A 20,783-nucleotide genomic window follows, 5' to 3' on the forward strand; every position below is an offset into this window, starting at 1 on the left:
CCGGTCCTTCTTATCTTAAGGCCTTGTAGAGCCCATTGATCATTAATGGGACCGCCGCGGCACTGTACATCCTCTGTGGAACCGCCATGTACTGTACATGTGCTCACATGTACATGAGTGACCTATAGCATGTTGGCGTGTTTCTCTGGTCATGTACACAAGTGACCTATAGCATGTTGCTGTGTTTCTCTGGTCATGTGTTTGGCTGAAACATGTACATGAGTGACCTATAGCATGTTGCTGTGTTTCTCTAGTCATGTACATGAGTGACCTATAGCATGTTGCTGTGTTTCTCTGGTCATGTACATGAGTGACCTATAGCATGTTGCTGTGTTTCTCTAGTCATGTACATGAGTGACCTATAGCATGTTGCTGTGTTTCTCTGGTCATGTACATGAGTGACCTATAGCATGTTGGCGTGTTTCTCTGGTCATGTACATGAGTGACCTATAGCATGTTGCTGTGTTTCTCTGGTCATGTACATGAGTGACCTATAGCATGTTGCTGTGTTTCTCTGGTCATATGTTTGGCTGAAACATGTACATGAGTGACCTATAGCATGTTGCTGTGTTTCTCTAGTCATGTACATGAGTGACCTATAGCATGTTGCTGTGTTTCTCTGGTCATGTACATGAGTGACCTATAGCATGTTGCTGTGTTTCTCTAGTCATGTACATGAGTGACCTATAGCATGTTGCTGTGTTTCTCTGGTCATGTACATGAGTGACCTATAGCATGTTGGCGTGTTTCTCTGGTCATGTACATGAGTGACCTATAGCATGTTGCTGTGTTTCTCTGGTCATGTACATGAGTGACCTATAGCATGTTGCTGTGTTTCTCTAGTCATATGTTTGGCTGAAACATGTACATGAGTGACCAAGTACACATTTGAGTTAAAAACGTTCGCTCTGAAATAATGTATATTCAAAGATTTGCGCCACATTTTTTTTTTCAGATCTACTACAAGCTCATAGCACGGCACTCAGTGCCGCGATAAGAGATTGTAGATCTGCTATTTTTCAATAGCGAAAGTATAACATAATGCTTAAAACACCAGAATTGGTTACATTGCTCCTTCCAGCATTCTGGTCAGTTCAGTGAACCGAGTACACTGTAAAAGTACAGTCTCTCCAAATGTTACCTATTGTTTTCTCTACGATATTCTTTGGGGGCTTTCTACCTTTTTATTGATACAGGACACAGTGGAGATTGACAGGAGAGAGAGAGAGAGAGAGAGAGAGAGAGAGAGAGAGAGAGAGAGAGAGAGAGAGAGAGAGAGAGAGAGAGAGAGAGAGAGAGAGAGAGAGAGAGAGAGAGAGAGAGAGAGAGAGAGAGAGAGAGAGAGAGAGAGAGAGAGAGAGAGAGAGAGAGAGAGAGAGAGAGAGAGAGGGGAGAGAGAGAGAGAGAGAGAGAGAGAGAGAGAGAGAGAGAGAGAGAGAGAGAGAGAGAGAGAGAGAAGGTCGTCGGGACCGGGACTCGAACCCACGACACGCTGTCGGGCATGCGCCTAGACCGCTGAGGCAGAGCTGGACAGTAACTGAGTAAATGTACTTGAGTAACATTTTGACTGAGCTATACTTTTACTTGTAGTGGAGTAAATCTGACCAGGTCTTTATTTGTACTCTTACTCGAGTACTTACTGGTGGTCGAGTATTCTGTCCACTTCTGGCGCTACGCCAGCGCCACCCCGACAAATGTTATGATGATGATGATGATGATGTCATGGTGATGTCATCATCATCCCACCAATGAATGAAGACGTTTGGTCGTCGGTGGTCATTTGTGGAGCTCACGTCAGACACACAATATTTAGATTGATTGTTTATTTACAATATCACATTAGACACACTATAGGGGGTGTGCACATGCATAAAGTGAATGGCAGATTGAGTGGCCAAGGTAATTTAATGTTGTTTAAAGTCATTTAATGCAGTCAAATATGACCTTTCTGTGTGGATGTCTGGGCTGTCAAGGCCAGAAAGTAGTTTTTTGTCACTCAGTGGGCGTTCCCGCATAACTTCAGGGTATGATGATGATGTCACGCGCATACTCTTTATATTTTGATTTTTTGATTGATTGTTTATTTACAATATTTACAATATCTTGTTCCATTACAGAACGGTACCGACACACCCGAAAAATGACATTTTGCCCTCCACACACACACACACACACGCAATTGCACACACACACACACACACACACACACACACACACACACACACACACACACAGTCACACACACAGTCACACACATGCACACTTACAGCCAACCCGCACTCACCATTCCGCGGATCCAGTGGAATCAGGACTGGGTGTCAACTCAGTAACCAGAATGATCAATAGGTTTTTCTAAAATTGGTGATTTGGAAAATGTTCTCTGAGGAGTCAGTCAAACGATGAAGCCTGCTCTCTGTCTCTGTTGAGTAATAGGAGTCGGTTAAGATAAGCATCAGCTATCTCCTTATCTGACTGGTAGAACCTCTGGTATGTTTCTGTTGCAGCAGCTTGACTCCACAGAGCAGAGACCCATCTCACCCCCCCCCCTCCCTCCCTCCTCCTCTTCTCTTTACAACCCCCGAGCAGAAACATTTATCTTATCCTGTTTTTCAGCTTCCCCTCCCCTCCCTCCCTCGACCCCCTCCCCTCCCCTCCCCTCGACCCCCTCCCCTCCCCTCCCCTCCCTCGACCCCTCCCCTCCCCTCCCTCCCCTCCTGTTTTTCATCGTGCTGACTTGTCGGCTCCTGGTTTCCGTCCCCCTCCGTCCCCTCCCACCCCTCCTCATGGCCGGGAGGTGTGTATGGTGACCTCCGGTGACCTCTGAGCTCACCAGGGTCTCTCTTGAGAGAGAGCGTCTGCAGAACAAGAGAGGGACGTGCGAGAGTGAGCGAGAGAGAGAGAGAGAGGGCAATAAAAAAAATTGGACCCCGGCTTTCTTCCTTCTTCTTCCTATAAGCTAATTTGGACTGCCGTGTTTTTTTTGCTTCCTAGAAGAAGTGGGAAGGGTATTTTCTGACTGTGTGAGTGTGTGTGTGTGTGTGTGTGTGTGTGTGTGTGTGTAAGGCAAAGCAGCTCGCAACATACTGTTCAATCTCCTCCATTATAGGCAGTCGGTCTATTTGGAGGAGAAGGTGCTTTTTGTACCCATGATTTACTTTCGGTCTTGGTAATAATATGACGGACTGAAGTGACCAATGTTGGCTGTGAATAAGTTCATGTGTTGTCTATATATATATTCTGTACATTTAGGGCTTGTTTGGACTGAGACACGTGATGTTTCGAGTGCATATTATATCAGAAGGAACTGAAAATAGTTGTGCCCTTGATAATGTATTTTATAAATGCTGAAGAAATCAAATAAAGAAATCGAAATGTGTGTGAGAGAGAGGGAAGGGGAGGTAGAGGAAAGTGGGCTTGGTTGTCTGGGAGGAGTGAGAGATGGAGAGAGGGAGAGAGAGAGAGAGAGGGAGGGAGAGAGAGAGAGGGAGAGAGAGAGAGGGAGAGAGAGAGAGAGGGAGGGAGAGAGAGGGAGGGAGGGAGAGTGAGGAGAGAGAGAGAGGGAGGCCAGGAAGGGTAGAGAGCAGTCAGTTTGCAGACTTTCTGTGACTGAAGGGTTCGCTGATCTTAGATCAGCCTGAAGGGTTTGCTTTGCATCCTGCAGGGGAAAGAGTGGCTTTTAAGTGGAAATGGACACAAGTTGGCTGACGGAACGCTCGCCTCTATTATTTGCATATCTGTCCCCCCCCTCCCCTCCCGTCCCCCCACGACCCACTCCTTCCCTCCCCCCCGGGGAGCCTTTTGGGTATCCTGGCGCGGCGAGCGAGGAGGAGAGCGGTGCATGCTGGGTAGTGGTGTGGGTTGGTTGGTCAGCCAGGTTGGGGCGGGGCGGGGTGGCGGGTGGGCGGTTGGTAGCTCTGGGCTCCGCTCGGCTCCTGCTGTCCGCCCGCCTGGCCTTTAGAGTTTGTTCTGCCGGTTACTGCCGCTTCATAAAACCTCAATGGTCCTCCGCGCACAATGAGGGGAGGAGGGGAGGGAGGGGGGGTCAGGGCTGAACTTGAACCTCATCTCCAGCCAAACAAACAAGCAACAACCGCTGGAGCTACAAGCAGGACGCCTATACCCCCCCCCCCCCTCCCCCCCACGGCCTCGCCAACAACACAACCCACCGCCTGTTAAACTTGCACAAGTAATAGCAGATGAACGAGTATGTATGCGTTGTAGCTCCCAAAGTATGGACAATTAAGGGCCCTGAGGTCGACTGACCTGAAGTCACTTCTCAAGATCCCTAAATCAAAGCTGAAATCCCGCCCGGGGGGGGAATAGGTCATTTTCTGTTGTAGCGTCCACACTGTGGAATGAATTTCCACCTCATGTCAGAGATTCTCAATCCTTGTCTGTGTTTTAAATCACGTCTGAAAACTCACTTGTACTCCTTCCTTGGCATTTGAACATATACTGATTAAGGTGAATATTTGGTGAAAATAGATGAATGTTTGGCAAAGATAATGAAATATTGGTTTTAGTTCTGCCAGTCTGTCAGCAGTGTACCATGGACAGTTTAGAAGATTGCTAGTATCTGAGCGACCGCAAATAAACAAACCCTGATGGTAATTCATTAATGGACGAATGTAACACACTTTATACAATGTCGGTTGGTGGCGTTTGTACTATGCTGTAGTTTTTAGATAAGATGATGTACATTATACCACAGGTCGTTTCGAGGAAGCAATCTGATTGGTTGAAACATCCTTCTAGCCGTGGTTCAAAGTCAAACCAGCTCCATTCACCACCTAATCAAAACAAATAATTCAGCTGCTCTGTTCTCCCAGAGCGCTAGCAAAGTCGGTTAACTAGGCTAGCTATAGTTTCTTGGGACATTTGTGGTCGTAGTGACTACATCTGTCATTAAAAAAATGTTTTTTTTCAGCGATTTTCTTGATGCTTGCGGAACTCGACTCCGTCTCGTTCCTGACCGCATCACTGTCGTGGCAATAATCACGTTAAACCACACCCTCTCGTGTAATATTGCTTAATTGTTCTTATCCATCAGGTCTAATTGAATAGTTTTAGTAGCCACAACATCAGGTGTGTTTTGGATGTAGGGCTCATGTATCGCTGATAGTTTTACTCCAATGGCTGACCTTTTCTTTCCCTTTGCTGTCTCCCTTGTGTGTGTGTGTGTGTGTGTGTGTGTGTGTGTGTGTGTGTGTGTGTGTGTGTGTGTGTGTGTGTGTGTGTGTGTGTGTGTGTGTGTGTGTGTGTGTGTGTGTGTGTGTGTGTGTGTGTGTGTGTGTGTGTGTGTGTGTGCCTGTGCGCGCTAGGAGTTGGAGAAGGCCTTGTCGGAACAGGATTTCGACTTCCTGGGTGACCTCATCGCCTGTCTGTTGCAAGGATGCTACCAGCGCAACGACATCACGTAAGTAGTCGAGGCTTTCGGCAGAGACGCATTCTTCATGTCGGTTTTCAGCATCATTCGTGTTCTCAGCAATGTGTGTAGAGTATCAGACGATGGGCTTTTCCTTCTCGCTAACATATCTCTGCCTCGATAAAATGTGGGCAGAAACCTGGCCTATCGCCATATTCTAACTTTTTGTGTAAGTTATATGATATTATAACGATATACAGTTTGTAGGGTGGGACTATCTTATTCGAGCCCTGGGAGATGGTTTGCTGAGGTGTAGCGCCACACCTACCCCTACCATCAGCTCCCAGTACTTACCGCACCAATCATGCTAATCATATGCTGCCCGGGATCGAACCCATGACCTTGTGGTCCAACGGCGAGATCTCTCCTGACTTATTGGTTTATTGCTCCATTTGCTACTTTACTGTACGATGGTGTCACGGAACAAAAATACCCAATTATACAACCTCACAATGTATCACATCGCAGAGAATTTGACCTGTAGATTTTCAGAAAAAATAAAAGTAATTGTTTGTTTGGAACATGCTGAAAATATAGTATGTGAAAAATAAACCAGACCTATCCTTTTCAACCCGTTTTGGGAGGGAGCCCCTTTTGGTGTTTTAAGCATTATGTTATACTTTAGCTATTGGAGAAATAGCAGATCTACAAGCTCATAGCCCGGCACAGTGCCGTGCTACGAGCTTGTAGGTGTGCTATTTTTGAAAAATCATTAAAATGTAATGCAAATCTTTTGAATATACATTCTTTCAGAGTGAACGTTTTTAACTCAAATCTTTGCTTTTGGAAGGTCCCTGGAACAACATATTTTCAGATGGGGGTCAGCGGCCAATTACATAATAATCTTGGGGTTTCTTGACATTAAATAGTTTGAGAATGACGGACATAGAAACATGAGGTTTTTCATAAAACTGTCAGGATTTAGAATGTTTTGTAGAATCGTCCTCAGGGCTAAATGGGTTCAAGTTGTTGTCAAAGACACAGAGGTCAGTGGGTCAGAGAGCAGACAGTACGTTCTCCAATGAATGACACGGAGATAACTGAAACTACAATAATAATAACAGTGAGTGGCAATTTGACAAACAACACAGAACTGATACATGGACAATGTCCTTTCAGTTGACAATAAGGCATAATGTCTCAGTTTCAAGTTGTCCTATCTTGGTAAAGAATATTATATATTTTTTTTTATCCCACGATCCCATTTTTCACCCCTGTGTCAATCATCTAATGTGATCGTGGGCTCTACACACCCTCCACCAACCTAGTCCCCATATATGGGGGACAAGGGGAGACCTACCTAGTCCCCATATATGGGGGACAAGGGGAGAGCAACGGACTTGAACTCATGCTTCCTTCATGCCTGAGTGTCCAAGTTGCTCCTTTACACCTGACAGGGGGGCGTTTCCCTGGTTGGACGTAGCGCGTGGAAGGAACACGTTATTCCAACCAGTTCCTTTCCCCTCCATCAGGCGCCCCGGCTGGCCAGGGGGAGGCAGTTTGTAAAGAATCATTGCTGAACACCTTGTTGGTTGTGAAGGCTCCGAGAAATGGACGCTTTCAAAGAAACTAGAGAAACGGTTGGATGGCACTTAAACACCGCGTTCTAACGAGAGCGCCATATCCGTCTTGGAAGAGAAGAGCCACTCATCGACTGATCTAATCTAATATACGGCAACCTTCCCCGGGTTTCTTCACTAGTCCGATCCAGAAGAACACAGTTTGCCGCCCACTGCTACAGACAGAGCTGACAATGAGGTTATAGTCTTCCCTTCTTCTCTGGAGTCCTGCCTCAAAGCAGACCAGAGGTAGAAAACTGTCGTTCCCTCTGATGTCATCGCTAGTAGGGACACATGCTTCAGTAGGCAGGAACTGGGGGTGGCAATGAAGGATCGAGAAGTCTGGAGTGGCGTTGCGTTTGGTGAGCTTTCAGTTTGGCCGTTCTTGCACGGCCACCATTGTACCACAAAGTAGCGACAGAGAGAGAGAGAAAGAGAAACTCAGGCTTATCTTGAAAGAACCAGTGGGCACTTTTTCACACAGCTGCAGAAAGCCCCCCCAACCCGACCCCAATCTCTCTCCCTCCTACCCGTCCTCCTTTTTGATCTCTCCAATAACCTCCTCCCTCCCTCCCCCGCTCCGGCAGAGCGTTTAACGCGTGTGGATGAAATGGGGGGGGGGGGCAGCTCTGTGAAAGAAAGGCCAGCGCTGATGCAGCCGCCTACGCCCCCCACCCCCCCCACCACCACCCCAGGATGCCAGCGGCTGTCCGGTCCAATAAAGCAGGTTGTTGTCCCTGCTGGTGCCGGTGCAGCCTCTCCAGCCTCCAGCCAGGCTGGCTGGACCAACTGGCTTTATACTCCTTTTTTGTGACCAACTTTTCTTTTTTTTGTAAGAACCCCGGGTTAGCACAGACATTACAGGAGAGGGAAACAACAAAGGTGTATATACGTATAACACAATACATGTTTCTTTTTCTAACAAGAAGTGTGAAGTGTTAGGCTTAGAGATGAGTCGTCATTTAGCAACAGAATGTGTGGTAAACACGGTATGTTTGTCTCGACTATATCGGACAGAAATAATGCTACCTTTGCCCAAAAGGCTAATACTCCTGGGCATTCCCACATCATGTGTAAGAATGTTCCGACAGGCTTTTACTCCTGTGGAGGTGTGGCCATCTAAAACGAAAATGTTTGCTGATTTTAGATACATGTGTTTTTATCATGTGAAATAATACATTGTATATGAAAAGGTTTGCCAGGCATGTGGCGTCGCGTCTCAAATGAGTGAGCGTAAAGCCTAGATTTAGCCTAGAGTCTCTAGGCTAAATCTAGCTTTAAACGCTCGAGTCTCTAGGCCCCCTAGGCTCTTTAGTATGGCGGTGGCGTTGAGACGGATTGGTGAGCTTATGCACCATCATATTTCAGATGTCCAAACATGTCTGTGTCATACCAAAGATTCTGAAAAGTGGGACTGTTGGGAGTCCCAGTGTCTGTCTCCCTGCTTGGCACTCAGCATCAAAGGGTTGGATTTGGGGGGGTCAGTCCCTGCGTCATACTAGCGTCATGTCCAGGAGGTGTACTTGTACTTCATGTCCAGAGGGGTCTTCTTGTACGTTATGTCCAGGGGGTGTACTTGTACTTCATGACCAGAGGGTGTAATTGTACTTCATGACCAGAGGGTGTAATTGTACTTCATGACCAGAGGGTGTACTTCAAGCTTCAAGCTGCCTCACAATACAGAAACAAGATGGGCTCCTGCCCTAACGAATCTGAGTAAATGAATGGGAAATGCGCTTCCTACAGCAAAGCTGTCCCAATTTCTTTATTATTATTTAACCTTTTTTTTAACCAGTAAAAAAACCACATTGAGACTGAAGTCTCTTTTACACAGTGTGAACTGGCCAAGACAAGAGGCAAAATAAGTGACACAGCTCTGCCAGTAACAAAAGAAAATACACAACAAAAAACAGGACAGACATACAGTACAATGCTCATAAATACAGTACCCACTACCGAAGAGGCTCAGAGGGAGAACCGATGAGCTCTATAACAGGTCCCCCCCGGCTGCTACAAACCCTTATTGCTATCATTTCATCACATGCGGGAGAGAGAGCGCCTCTTCTAATGGATATTTACAGTGGGGAAAATGTATGAGTTCACCTTTAAAGATTCCCCCAGATTGCCATGCTTGAGTAAACCGACTCTAGTCCATGCGATGCTGTGAGTCATCGGTGAAACACACATGAGTCAGTCAGTCTTCCTGCGAGTGCTACAAGCCCACGCATGAGGCTCCTTCACCGTAGGACGGAAGACGAGATGGAGACGCTATGGTGCCCAGATTTAGATCTACTAGTTGTGGGCAGATGGAGACGCTATGGTGACAGATATAGATCTACTAGTTGTGGGCAGATGCAGATCAAACAAAAGGAGATGGGCGAGGCGAGGCGGCAGTGACATGACATCTGCATGCGTGGCATCACCGGATAGGGATCTGGAAACTCCGGTTCGGCATGAAGCAGAGAGACCGTTTAATAGAATGCCACAAGCGTGTGGGCCTTTTAACCCATTCTGGGCAGGAACCCCGGTTGGTGTTTATAGCATTATGTTATACTTTATAGCCATTGAAAAAATAGCAGATCTACAAGCTCGTAGCGCGGCACCGAGTGCCAAGCTTGTAGGTCTGCTATTTTAGAAAAAAATCGTGAAAATGTGAACATATAAATATGAGAAGGGTAAAGTGCTAGGCTGAGCCAAAAAAGCCCACGGGGCTTATATGAGGCCTCTACCTATATAAATGATGTTATGAAACATTGTACATGAGATATAGAATATCCAGAAAACATGATTGCAGTATATAAAACATGAGCAAAACAATCTTTCAGAGCGTTCTTTTTTTAGCTCAAATATTTGCGTCTAGGGGGGGGGGGGGGGGGTCTCTCGGGGGTCCCTGGAACAACATATTTCAGATAATATGAATTGAATGAATGAATGAATGAATAACTGGAAAAGTCGCGGTGAAATACATATAATTCTAGGGGTCCTTGACATGAAATAGTTTGAGAACCACTTAGATTTAGAAGTCATTTGTGAGACATTTTGAGTGAGATGTTGTTTGACCTCTCCTCTCCTCTCCTCTCCTCTCCTCTCCTCTCCTCTCCTCTCCTCTCCTCTCCTCTCCTCTCCTCTCCAGCCCACAGGCGTTCAGCAGCTACCTGGACGACATCATCAACTACCGCTGGGAGCTGGAGGAGGGGAAGCCCAACCCGCTGCGTGGCGGGGCGTTCGAGGAGCAGCCCCCCCGCACGCAGGTGGAGCTGCTGCACCGTCTCTGTGACTACCGGCTGGACGCCGCCGACGTCTTCGACCTGCTGAAGGTATAGTCTGACCTGCCGCTGTCGCCCTGGAGACGCTGACCACCAATGTTTACGTCTTTTTATCCCCAGCTGAAAACGCCAGGCACTCGCCTAAAACGCTTCCAAACACCCCAATAGAACGTTTATCGCTCTCAGCAAGCAAAAAAAAAAAAAAAAGGCAAATTCTCAACATGAAAATGTTTGGGAACAACTGCCCTGAGACAAATAAACACAACATTCAGCAGCAAAGCTATAATGTCACTTTTGTAAATCAATGCAATACCAACATTTTTTAAGTTGATTCAATAGTTTGATTCAATAATTTAATCAGATGTATACATGTAAATCCACTGAACTTCAAACTCTTCTTTTAAACTCCATGTTAACCTTGTTTAACTAAAAACACACGCTCCTGGTTCTGGTAACGGATATTGTCGTACTAATGTGTGAAGGAGTGCGGAGTGAGTTTGAATTTCAGTGTTTTTTTATAAATCTGATAAAATGAATATCTGAATATTGAAAACAATGATACAATTTGTCTGGGGTGGGTGCACACAGAATACATTACAATCCCCCCCAGATGTGTTTTAACCCATTTAGACCTGAGGACGATTCTATGACAGTTTTCTGAAATAAACTGTTTATGTGGTGGAGCTCAACCTATTTCACGGACCCCCAAAAATATATGTAATTGGCTGCCGACCTCCATCTGAAAATATGCCCCCCCCCGCCCCCCCCCCCCCCCAGAAGCAAAGATTTGAGTTAAAATCGTTGAAAGAATATATATTCATGCACTACATTTTCACGATTTTTGAGTGGTGCAACCACTCCTACAACCAGCAATGTCTGTGTTGGTCATGCACCTATGTGACGTTAATGAGCACCAGTATGTACCAGTAGGGGTGCTGTAGTACTGCACTGTTGCCTGCTAATGAGAGAGAGAGGGGGGTGGGGGGGTGTGGGGGAGGGAGAGAGGGGAGTTGCACCACTCTGTTCACACGGGTGTGATTTTTCTAAAATAGCAGACCTACAAGCTTGTAGCTATGAGCTTGTAGATCTGCTATTTTTCAATAGCTAAAGTTTAACATAATGCTTAAAACACCTGCATTCCTGCCCAGAATGGATTACGGTCATTTTGCGGTACGTGAGCGTGGGTTGGACGTTGTTTATACGTGAGTGTGGATTGGACGTTGTTCGGTGCTACTATTGAAACGTTTAACCCCTTCAGGGGCTGGACGCCGACAGCCTGAGAGTGGAGCCGCTGGGGAGGGACGGGAATGGCGCCCTCTACTGGTACTTCTATGGAACGCGCATGTATAAGGAGGAGCCCGTCAAGAGGAAAGCAGACAGGCTCAGGTATTCACAATTCATTTATTTTTTAACTTCCTATCACAGATGATTAGAGAACGGGAATCCAGCACACTGTCTTCACTTACAGGACTTTATTGAATCATATTAGAGCAACGTTAGGGTCCGTCTAGCCTGGGCTAACGCTAGACCTAGGTGGGAGGGCAGCGGCTCAGATTTACGCACACCCTGATTGGTTCACCGATCTGTCCGTCAGCCCTGGCCTCCTGGTGGCGCTATAACAGGCCGTTCTGGACAATTTGGGGCAGAGGTTCATCGTTGGCATCCAGGGAGTGTGTGTGCAAAATGTGGCATCGACCGGGTTAACGGTGCCGGAGATTAGCTGAACACAGACGGACGGACGGACGGACACACACACACTTTATATAGTGCAAAACATACTCTCTCCCCATGCCTCCTTCGGCCTGGTGGAGACAATAAGAAAGAACTCTAATGTGCTTCAATAAAGTTCTGTAAGTCAGGACGGTGTGGGATTCCAGTCTTTCTCCCTCTATTCCAGTTCATGTATCCGACGCACCTGTCCCTCGTATAGGTGTACATGAGGACTTATTTATTCTAACTTCCTCAAAGATTTAGTGGCTCCCCTGTTTAGAGTAGTATACAGTATATTAATAGAGACGGCACCCGGAGGAAACCCTGAGGCAAAATGGACATAGTGGCCGAATTTGGTATTACAGCTCGGGGGCAGCTCTGGTCCGTTGACTGTCATTGCGCACGTTCATGTCATTGGGCCCATGACACACGAACCCTGTTTCATACGTGAACGCATGCAAACGGCACAATGATAGTCAACGGCACAGCGCGTTCACGATTTGGTCCAATCCATCCCAGAATGCACTCTGTTCCTACCCGGAAGGAGGAGTGAAATCTCCCCATGGGCTTTTGAGCAACTTAATGCAAGTGGATGGAAGGAGAAACCGGGTGCCGTCTCTATTCATATATACTCTAAGCTCCCCTGTAGTATCTCTGAGGGGTCCTTCAGGGACCCCCTCTTGGCTCCCCTGTAGTATCTCTGAGGGGTCCCTCAGGGTCCACCTCTTGGCTCCCCTGTAGTATCTCTGAGGGGTCCACCCTTTGAGGACCACCTGTTTTAAAGTCTTCCATCATGTTGTCGTCCTCCAGTGAAAGCCCAGAGGTGAAACCGCCTGAAAAAAGGAAGCGGGGGAGACCACCAAAGAAGAAGAAATCTGAGGAGATTGAGCTGAGGTATATTTTTACAATCATTACAATACTGTAAAAGAAAAAGGAAAAAAAAACTTGCTATAGCCTCGCAGCCCACTAGTGGGCCCCAGCCCACAGGTTGAGAAACACTGTCTTGGAGAGATCGGTGGTTTTTAGGGACAAATTCCCATTTTTTTTGCAGGCAGACTAATCTAATAATCTAATTCTACTTAATGATTCATGTTTATTTTATTATAATGTGTGTGTTTGTCTTCCCTTCAGTGAGATGGAGTTGGAGACTGAGGTGAAGAAGGAGAACGGTCTGGAGGATCTGCACTGTGGCGCAGGTGAGACCAATACACCACTTCATTGATCATATCAACCTTATGAATAACAACCTTATGAATAACAACCTTATGAACAATAACAACCTTATGATGAACAATAACAGCCTCATGAATAACAACAACCTTATGAACAGTAACAAATCATATTATGTTTTTCGATAGATTTATTAAGTGTTTCCACATTTCCCCATGACTACCGCCCCCTCCATCTTCTTCTAAAGATGAACAGTGTTAACCCATTTAGGCCTGACTTCGAAGTGTATGTCGTCTAAATCCTGACAGTTTTCTGAAATATCCCATAATATTTAATGTCAAGGACCCCAAAACATCTGCCGACCCCCATCTGAAAATATGTTGTTCCAGGGACCCTCCCAGAAGCAAAGATTTTATTTAAAAACGTTCGCTCTGAAAGAATATATATATACATTTTGACAAAAATGTATACAAGCTCGTAGCGCGGTACTCTGTGCTGCGCTATGAGCTTGTAGATCTGCTATTTCTTCAATAGTATAACAATTATTATTACCCGTCCAGAATGGGTTAAAGTTAAGTACAGTCTCTCTGTCCTCAGAATAAATAATGCTGACATGTGGTTCACTAACCTCTGTCTCTCCCTCTCTCTCTCTCTCTCTCTCTCTCTCCCTCTCTCTCTCTCCCCCCTCCCCCAGAGCGTGAGCGGGGCGGGTGGTCCCTGGTGTGCGATACGGAGGATGAGTGGTTCCGCCTGGCCGAGAGCATCAAGGACAGGCCGTCGTCTCAGGACCGCCACCTCTACCGGGTCATCAGCCAGAACTTCCTGCCCGAGATCAGCAGCATGATCCAGCACAAGGTCAGGGTCAGAGCGTCGAGCAATCCAATCCAATCCAATCCACTTTATTTATATAGCACGTTTAAAAACTCAGGGTTTACAAAGTGCTGTACAGGAGAAAATAAAAACAAATGCACTACAGCTACCACACAGAAAAACAACAGCGAGAAAACAAAGTACAAACAGCAGGGACGTGTGTTAGAGAGGCAGGGGCTGAAAGCCCGTAAGAGAGGGCACTTTGGGTGAAAATAGCAGATCTACAACGCATCGCAGCGAGACGCGTTGTGAGCTTGTAGATCGGCTATTTTCGGGGGGCAACCTTGCACTGGATTTCGAAACAAATTAGTTCTGGAGAAAAACTATTCTCCTGAATGCTGCCTTCCGGTATGGCATGGATAGGAGAGGAGGGCATTTGCATTTGATGCGACACGTTGTGAGCTTGCTGCATGTGCCCAAGGATAACACCTGGGGCACAATGTCCCAAACCCAACCTCTCCCCTGGACATTCTCCACAGTCCATGTGAGCGAGAGAGCCTTTAGGAATGTAGTGCAATGAAATTAGACAAGGGACATCATGGGGGCATAATAAGTCCTGTTCGTATCGTGGACCCTTTTTTTTTAAGTCTCCATTCAGCTGCTTTCATGTTCTGGCATAGATCACTCTGCTTTGCTTCAGGAGGAGTTTTGGGGGAAACGGATCGGAGGGGATGCATCAAGACCCGGCTAAGCCATGCCAGCTGCGGGACAGGTGGGAGGGAGTCAGTCTGGGGGGAGAGCCGGTCTGTGCTTGCCCTCCCCTCCCCTCCCCCCCCTCCCCTCCACCTCCGAGCTGAGCCTCTCCAGCTTCGGTAATGAAGCCAGCCCCCCTCGGGGCCTTGAACCTGAACCTGAAGCTGTGGTGTCAGTCACGCTATCTCAGTAGGAACCTGTTCAGCCGTTCCATTCCGCGGGCCCACGCCCGCGCGCTCGCCTGTCACCGTGGTTCCCTGAGAAAAAATTAGTCTTTGTTGTGTTGCCTCCAGAGTGAGACGGTGGCTTTGCTGTTAACCCATTCTGACCGCAGATCAGATTCTAAAAATATCTTCTACATCCTGACAGTTTTCTGAAAAAGCTATGTTTCTATGTCAGTCGTTCTTCGATTTTTCTAAAAATAGCAGACCTACAAGCTCGTAGCGCGCCACTCGGTGGCGCGATATGAGCTTGTAGATCTGCTATTTTTCAATAGCTAAAGCACGACATGATGCTAACACCAAAATGGGTTCCCACCCAAAATGGGTTAACCCATTTAGGCCTGACGTCAACAAAAAAAAGAAAAAAGTATTCTAAATCCTGACAGTTTTCTGAAATACCATGTGTTTCTGTATCCGTGGTGCATTTGTCCATTTGTTTGTTAAACAAATCCCAAATGTTTGTAAACAAACACAATTTGGAAACAAACCCGAACTGTTTGTAAACAAACCCAAACGGTTTGTAAACAAACCCAAAAATGTATGTAAACAAACATGTTTGTAAACAAACCCAACATTCTTGTAAACGAATATCAAGCGTTTGTAAACAAACCCATAAATGTTTGTCAAGGACCCCAAAAATGATGTATTTGGCCGCCGGTATTTTCAAAAATACCAGATCTACAAGCTCATAGCGTGGCACTGTGATCCGCGCTATGATCTTTTAGATCTGGTATTTTTCAACAGCTAAAGTATAACATAATGCTTAAAACACCAAAAGGGCTTTCCGCCCAGAATGGTTTAACCCATTCTGAACGGGAACCCATTTTGGTGTTGGCATCACGTTATGCTTTAGCTATTGAAAAATAGCAGATCTACAAGCTCGTAGCGCGCCACCGAGTGGCGCGCTACGAGCTTGTAGGTCTGCTATTTTTGAAAAATCGAAGAACGACTGACATTTTTAGAATCTGATCTCAGGTCAGAATGGGTTAATCAGACCAGTGTGTGTCCAGTGGAAACCTCGTATGAATCTGATCTCAGGTCAGAATAGTTTAAGACATTAGACGTGAACATTCAGGGTTGGATTTTGCTTTTCATCTTGTCTCGTCTTTTTTCTATATATTCACCACGGCTGTAGACTCTCACCTCATACGGAGTTCCTCAGGGCTCTGTGGTGTGCGAGTGAATTTTCAGTTTTCTAGTTACGTTTTCTGAAAGCTGAGCTTATCTCGATTTGCTGTTTTTCAGTGAAGGCTTTCTCCACAATATTATGGATTGCTGGGGGTGGTTTAAGTGGTTACATTTTATTTGATTACCCATTATTAGTTATATGAATAGCGTGACAGATTTTTTTTTCCCATGGCACCTGAGGGGTGATTCTGGCCACAACAGCACCTGGAGTTGGGTCTAACCCCCTCAGTACCCACCCATAGTCCGGTGGTGGGCGGCTGTGGGTCAGGGGTAGAGTGGCCGGATGGTAACCGCAAGGTTGCCAGTTTGAACCCTGTGGGCTCCCCCAGAGTTAGTGTCCTTGAGCAAGACACTGAACCCCTAATTGCTCCTGACGTGCTGGTCAGTGCCTTGCATGGTTTCCACCACCATCATCAGTGTTAGCCTTGTTAATAAACCAGACTAATATCGCACGGACCGCGGGATATTAGTCTGGGGAGGCTCAGCTTGGATTTCATTTCCAGGGGGGGCGGGTTGAAACATTTTCTCTTTGACGCAATTGGTCAGAGCTACTGTCAGTCAAAGGTCTCAAGCATTGAACGTCACTGTACCAAAGCCCGCCCATATTGCATACCGTGTCCCGATTGGCCGCCCCGTTTCTCTGGTGTAGGAAATGGGCGTACAATTGAGCCTCTCCAGACCGTAATCCGCCGGCAGGCAATTTTTTTTTTGCCAACGGCTGATTAGGTCTGGTTTATTAACCAGGCTACATCAGTGTATGAATGGGTGAATGTAATGCTCACCCAATATATGTAAAGCGCCTTGGATAAAGGCGCTATATAAATGCACCATTTAACACGACCGTGGGGTAACTCGCTGCCTTTGCTCTCCTCCTCCTGTAATAATAATAATAATAATAATAATAATAGGTGGTAGGTACACTTTCCCCTTTGGTCCTATAGAAGAAGCCACTGTGGTGACGTTGCCATAGAAACACCCCTCTCAGCCCCGTGACGTCGTCCCCCACATCGGCACAGATATGAAGGCAGAGTCTTTGTGGCAGCGTGCTGTCAGCAGCCAGGGGTCACTCCTTCTTAACCCATCCTGGGCGGAAACACCTCGTGGTGTTAGCATTATGCTATGCTTTAGCTATTGAAAAATAGCAGATCTACAAGCTTGTAGGTCTGCTATTTTTGAAAAATTGAAGAACCACTGACATAGAAACATAGCTTTTTCAGAAAACTGTCATTTTCAAACAGACATTTTTAGAATCTGATCTCAGGTCAAAATGGGTTAACCCATTCTGGGCGGGAACACCTTGGTGTTTTAAAGCATTATGTCATATACTTTAGCTATTGGAAAAATAGAAGATCTACAAGCGGCATACGAGCTTGTAGGTCTGCTATTTCTTTTTGAAAACCGTGAAAATGTGTCGCAAATCTTTGAATGTATATTATTTCAGAGCAAATGTTTTTCAAACTGATTCTTTCAAATCTTTGCTTCTGCAGGGAGGGGTCCCTGGAACAACATATTTTCAGATGGGGGTCGGTGGCCATGCAATTACATATCATTTTTGGGGGTCCTTGACATGAAATATTGAACACCACTGACACCAAGACAACAAGAAAACGGTCAGGATTTAGAATAATGTTGTCGACCGGTCTAAACGGTTTAATGGTCCGTGGTAGAATCGCTGTCAGAGAGAAAGCTTGTATGTCCATTATTTAAACTTTGTATCTTGTTGTTGTGTCTCTGACTGTATAGGCTTCTGACCAAATAATATCCACCGTACTTTAGACCAGTTGGAGGAACGCAAGCAGGTCTCTTTCTTTTTCGCCATTTTCTCAAAAGTAACATTTTGGGGCACACATACAAGGTTTCCAACCCGACAGACGGCGGTCGGTGGGTGATGTGATGTTGTGTGGTTGTGATGGACAGTGTAGCTCCGTTGTAACATACGAGGTTTCCACCCAGACAGACGTGACGGTGGGTGATGTGATGTTGTGGTTGTGATGGATGGTGTAGCTCCGTTGTAACATACGAGGTTTCCACCCAGACAGACAGACGTGACGGTGGGTGATGTGATGTTGTGGTTGTGATGGACGGTGTAGCTCCGCTGTAACATACGAGGTTTCCATCCCGGCAGACGTGGCGGTGGGTGATGTGATGTTGTGTCTTTGATGGACAGTGTAGCTCCGTTGTAACATACGAGGTTTCCACCCAGACAGACGTGACGGTGGGTGATGTGATGTTGTGGTTGTGATGTACGGTGTAGCTCCGTTGTAACATACGAGGTTTCCACCCTGACAGACGTGGCGGTGGGTGATGTGATGTTGTGGTTGTGATGGACGGTGTAGCTCCGTTGTAACATACGAGGTTTCCACCCAGACAGACGTGACGGTGGGTGATGTGATGTTGTGGTTCTGATGGACGGTGTAGCTCCGTTGTAACATACGAGGTTTCCATCCCGACAGACGTGACGGTGGGTGGTGTGATGTTGTGGTTGTGATGGATGGTGTAGCTCCGTTGTAACATACGAGGTTTCCACCCAGACGTGACGGTGGGTGATGTGATGTTGTGGTTGTGATGGAGGGTGTTGCTCCGTTGTAACATACGAGGTTTCCACCCAGACAGACGTGAAGGTGGGTGATGTGATGTTGTGGTTGTGATGGACGGTGTAGCTCCGCTGTAACATACGAGGTTTCCAGACGGCGGTGGGTGGTGTGATGTTGTGGTTGTGATGGAGGGTGTTGCTCCGTTGTAACATACGAGGTTTCCACCCAGACAGACAGACGTGACGGTGGGTGGTGTGATGTTGTGGTTGTGATGGACAGTGTAGCTCCGTTGTAACATACGAGGTTTCCATCCCGACAGACAGACGTGACGGTGGGTGATGTGATGTTGTGGTTGTGGTGGACGGTGTAGCTCCGTTGTAACATACGAGGTTTCCACCCAGACAGACGTGACGGTGGGTGGTGTGATGTTGTGGTTGTGATGGACGGTGTAGCTCCATTGTAACATACGAGGTTTCCATCCCGACAGACAGACGTGACGGTGGGTGATGTGATGTTGTGGTTGTGATGGAGGGTGTAGCTCCGTTGTAACATACGAGGTTTCCACCCAGACAGACGTGACGGTGGGTGATGTGATGTTGTGTCTTTGATGGACTGTGTAGCTCCGCTGTAACTACTCCATGTTCAGATGACGGCCTCCAGGAGAGTCCTTGGGGCACACTTCTATACGCTGCTGCACATTAGCCCATTCTCGACGCGAGGAGGGAGGGTTCGAACCCCCTTTTGGTGTTTTTAAGGATTATTATGTTATGCTTTAGATGTTGAAAAAAACAGCAGATCTACAAGCTCGTAGCGCGCTACGAGCTTGTAGGTCTGCATTTTTTTTGGGGGGAAATAGTGAAAATGTGTGCGCAAATCTTTGAATGTATAAATATTCTTTCAGAGCGAACGTTTTGAAGTAAAGTCTTTGCTTCTGGCAAGGTTCCCTGGAACTACATATTTTCAAATGGGGGGTCGGCGGGCCAATTACATATATATTTTTTGGGGTCCTTGACATGATAAAAAAAATAATTGAGAACGACTGACATAGAAACATGGAGTTTTTCAGATAGCCCTGAAAGCCATTTCAGGTCTTAATGGGTTAGTACTGCAGCCTCACACTGTTCTGTGTGTCGGAAGCAACCTTGAAGAGCACTCGAGGGGTTTCTCCTCATGGTTACCTGGATGCACGTTTTTCCCTTTTCTCCTTGTCTGGTTTATTAGAAGCTGTGGAGCGTATAGTATACTATACGCTAGCTGTTTGGATTTGGAGGTTAAAGAAATCCCTTCATTTTCCTCCATAGAAACAGCCAGAACTGGACCAGGGCCCGCTTTACAATATCAACGTCTAATGGAGAACATTCAAGGGATGTTTTACCTCTGACTGACTGGGACCTCCTTAATTGGCACAAAACATTTTCATATTGGGGGTCCGTGGCCAAATACATATCATTTTGGCAGTCCTTGACATTAACCCATTCTGGACGGGAACCCCTTTTGGTGTTTTAACCATTATTTTAAACTTTAGCTATTGAAAAAAATATCTATTAGCTATTAGCTAATAGATATAATGCTATATAGCTATTGTTGGAAAAATCGTGAAAATGCGGGTGCAAATATTTGAAAATCGATTTTAGAAGACATTTTGTAGAATCGTTCTCTCAGGTCCAAATGGGTTAAAAGGTTTGAGAACCACTGGTATTGGGTGGCGTGGCGTGGGGTACGTGCGTGGGTGTGTGTGTGCGTGGCCCCGTCCTGTGGAGTGGTTGCCTCCACAGCTTCCCAGGGTGCTGTCACCAGTGCGTGAGTGCGTGGCGTGCGTGCGTGTGCGTGCCCTCGTCCCGTGGAGTGGTTGCCTCCATGTGTCCCAGGGTGCTGTGGTGCTGTCACTAGTGCGTGCGTGCGGTGGTGTGCGTGCTGTGGCGTGCGTGCGCGTCCTGTGGAGTGGTTGCTGTCCCAGGGTGCTGTGGTGCTGTCACCAGTGCGTGCGTGCGTGCGGTGGTGTGCGTGCTGTGGAGTGGTTGCTGTCCCAGGGTGCTGTGGTGCTGTCACCAGTGCGTGCGTGCTGTGGTGTGCGTGCTGTGGAGTGGTTGCTGTCCCAGGGTGCTGTGGTGCTGTCACCAGTGCGTGCGTGCGGTGGTGTGCGTGCT

General features: G+C 46.7%; 1 protein-coding gene across 1 annotated transcript in view; it reads left to right on the top strand.

Moving 5' to 3' along the window:
* cecr2 (CECR2 histone acetyl-lysine reader) overlaps positions 1 to 20,783 on the top strand; it is an 81,791-nt gene that overhangs the window by 30,645 nt on the left and 30,363 nt on the right. The window contains exons 2-7 of the mRNA XM_080762288.1: positions 5,322 to 5,416; positions 10,118 to 10,301; positions 11,509 to 11,636; positions 12,771 to 12,854; positions 13,092 to 13,156; positions 13,825 to 13,985. Of these exons, the coding sequence (XP_080618414.1) occupies positions 5,322 to 5,416; positions 10,118 to 10,301; positions 11,509 to 11,636; positions 12,771 to 12,854; positions 13,092 to 13,156; positions 13,825 to 13,985 (717 nt within the window). The remainder of the gene's footprint in view (positions 1 to 5,321; positions 5,417 to 10,117; positions 10,302 to 11,508; positions 11,637 to 12,770; positions 12,855 to 13,091; positions 13,157 to 13,824; positions 13,986 to 20,783) is intronic.

The sequence above is a fragment of the Protomyctophum bolini genome (assembly GCF_963924005.1).
Source record: "Protomyctophum bolini genome assembly, chromosome: 4".
In the NCBI taxonomy this organism is placed as follows: Eukaryota; Metazoa; Chordata; class Actinopteri; order Myctophiformes; family Myctophidae; genus Protomyctophum; species Protomyctophum bolini.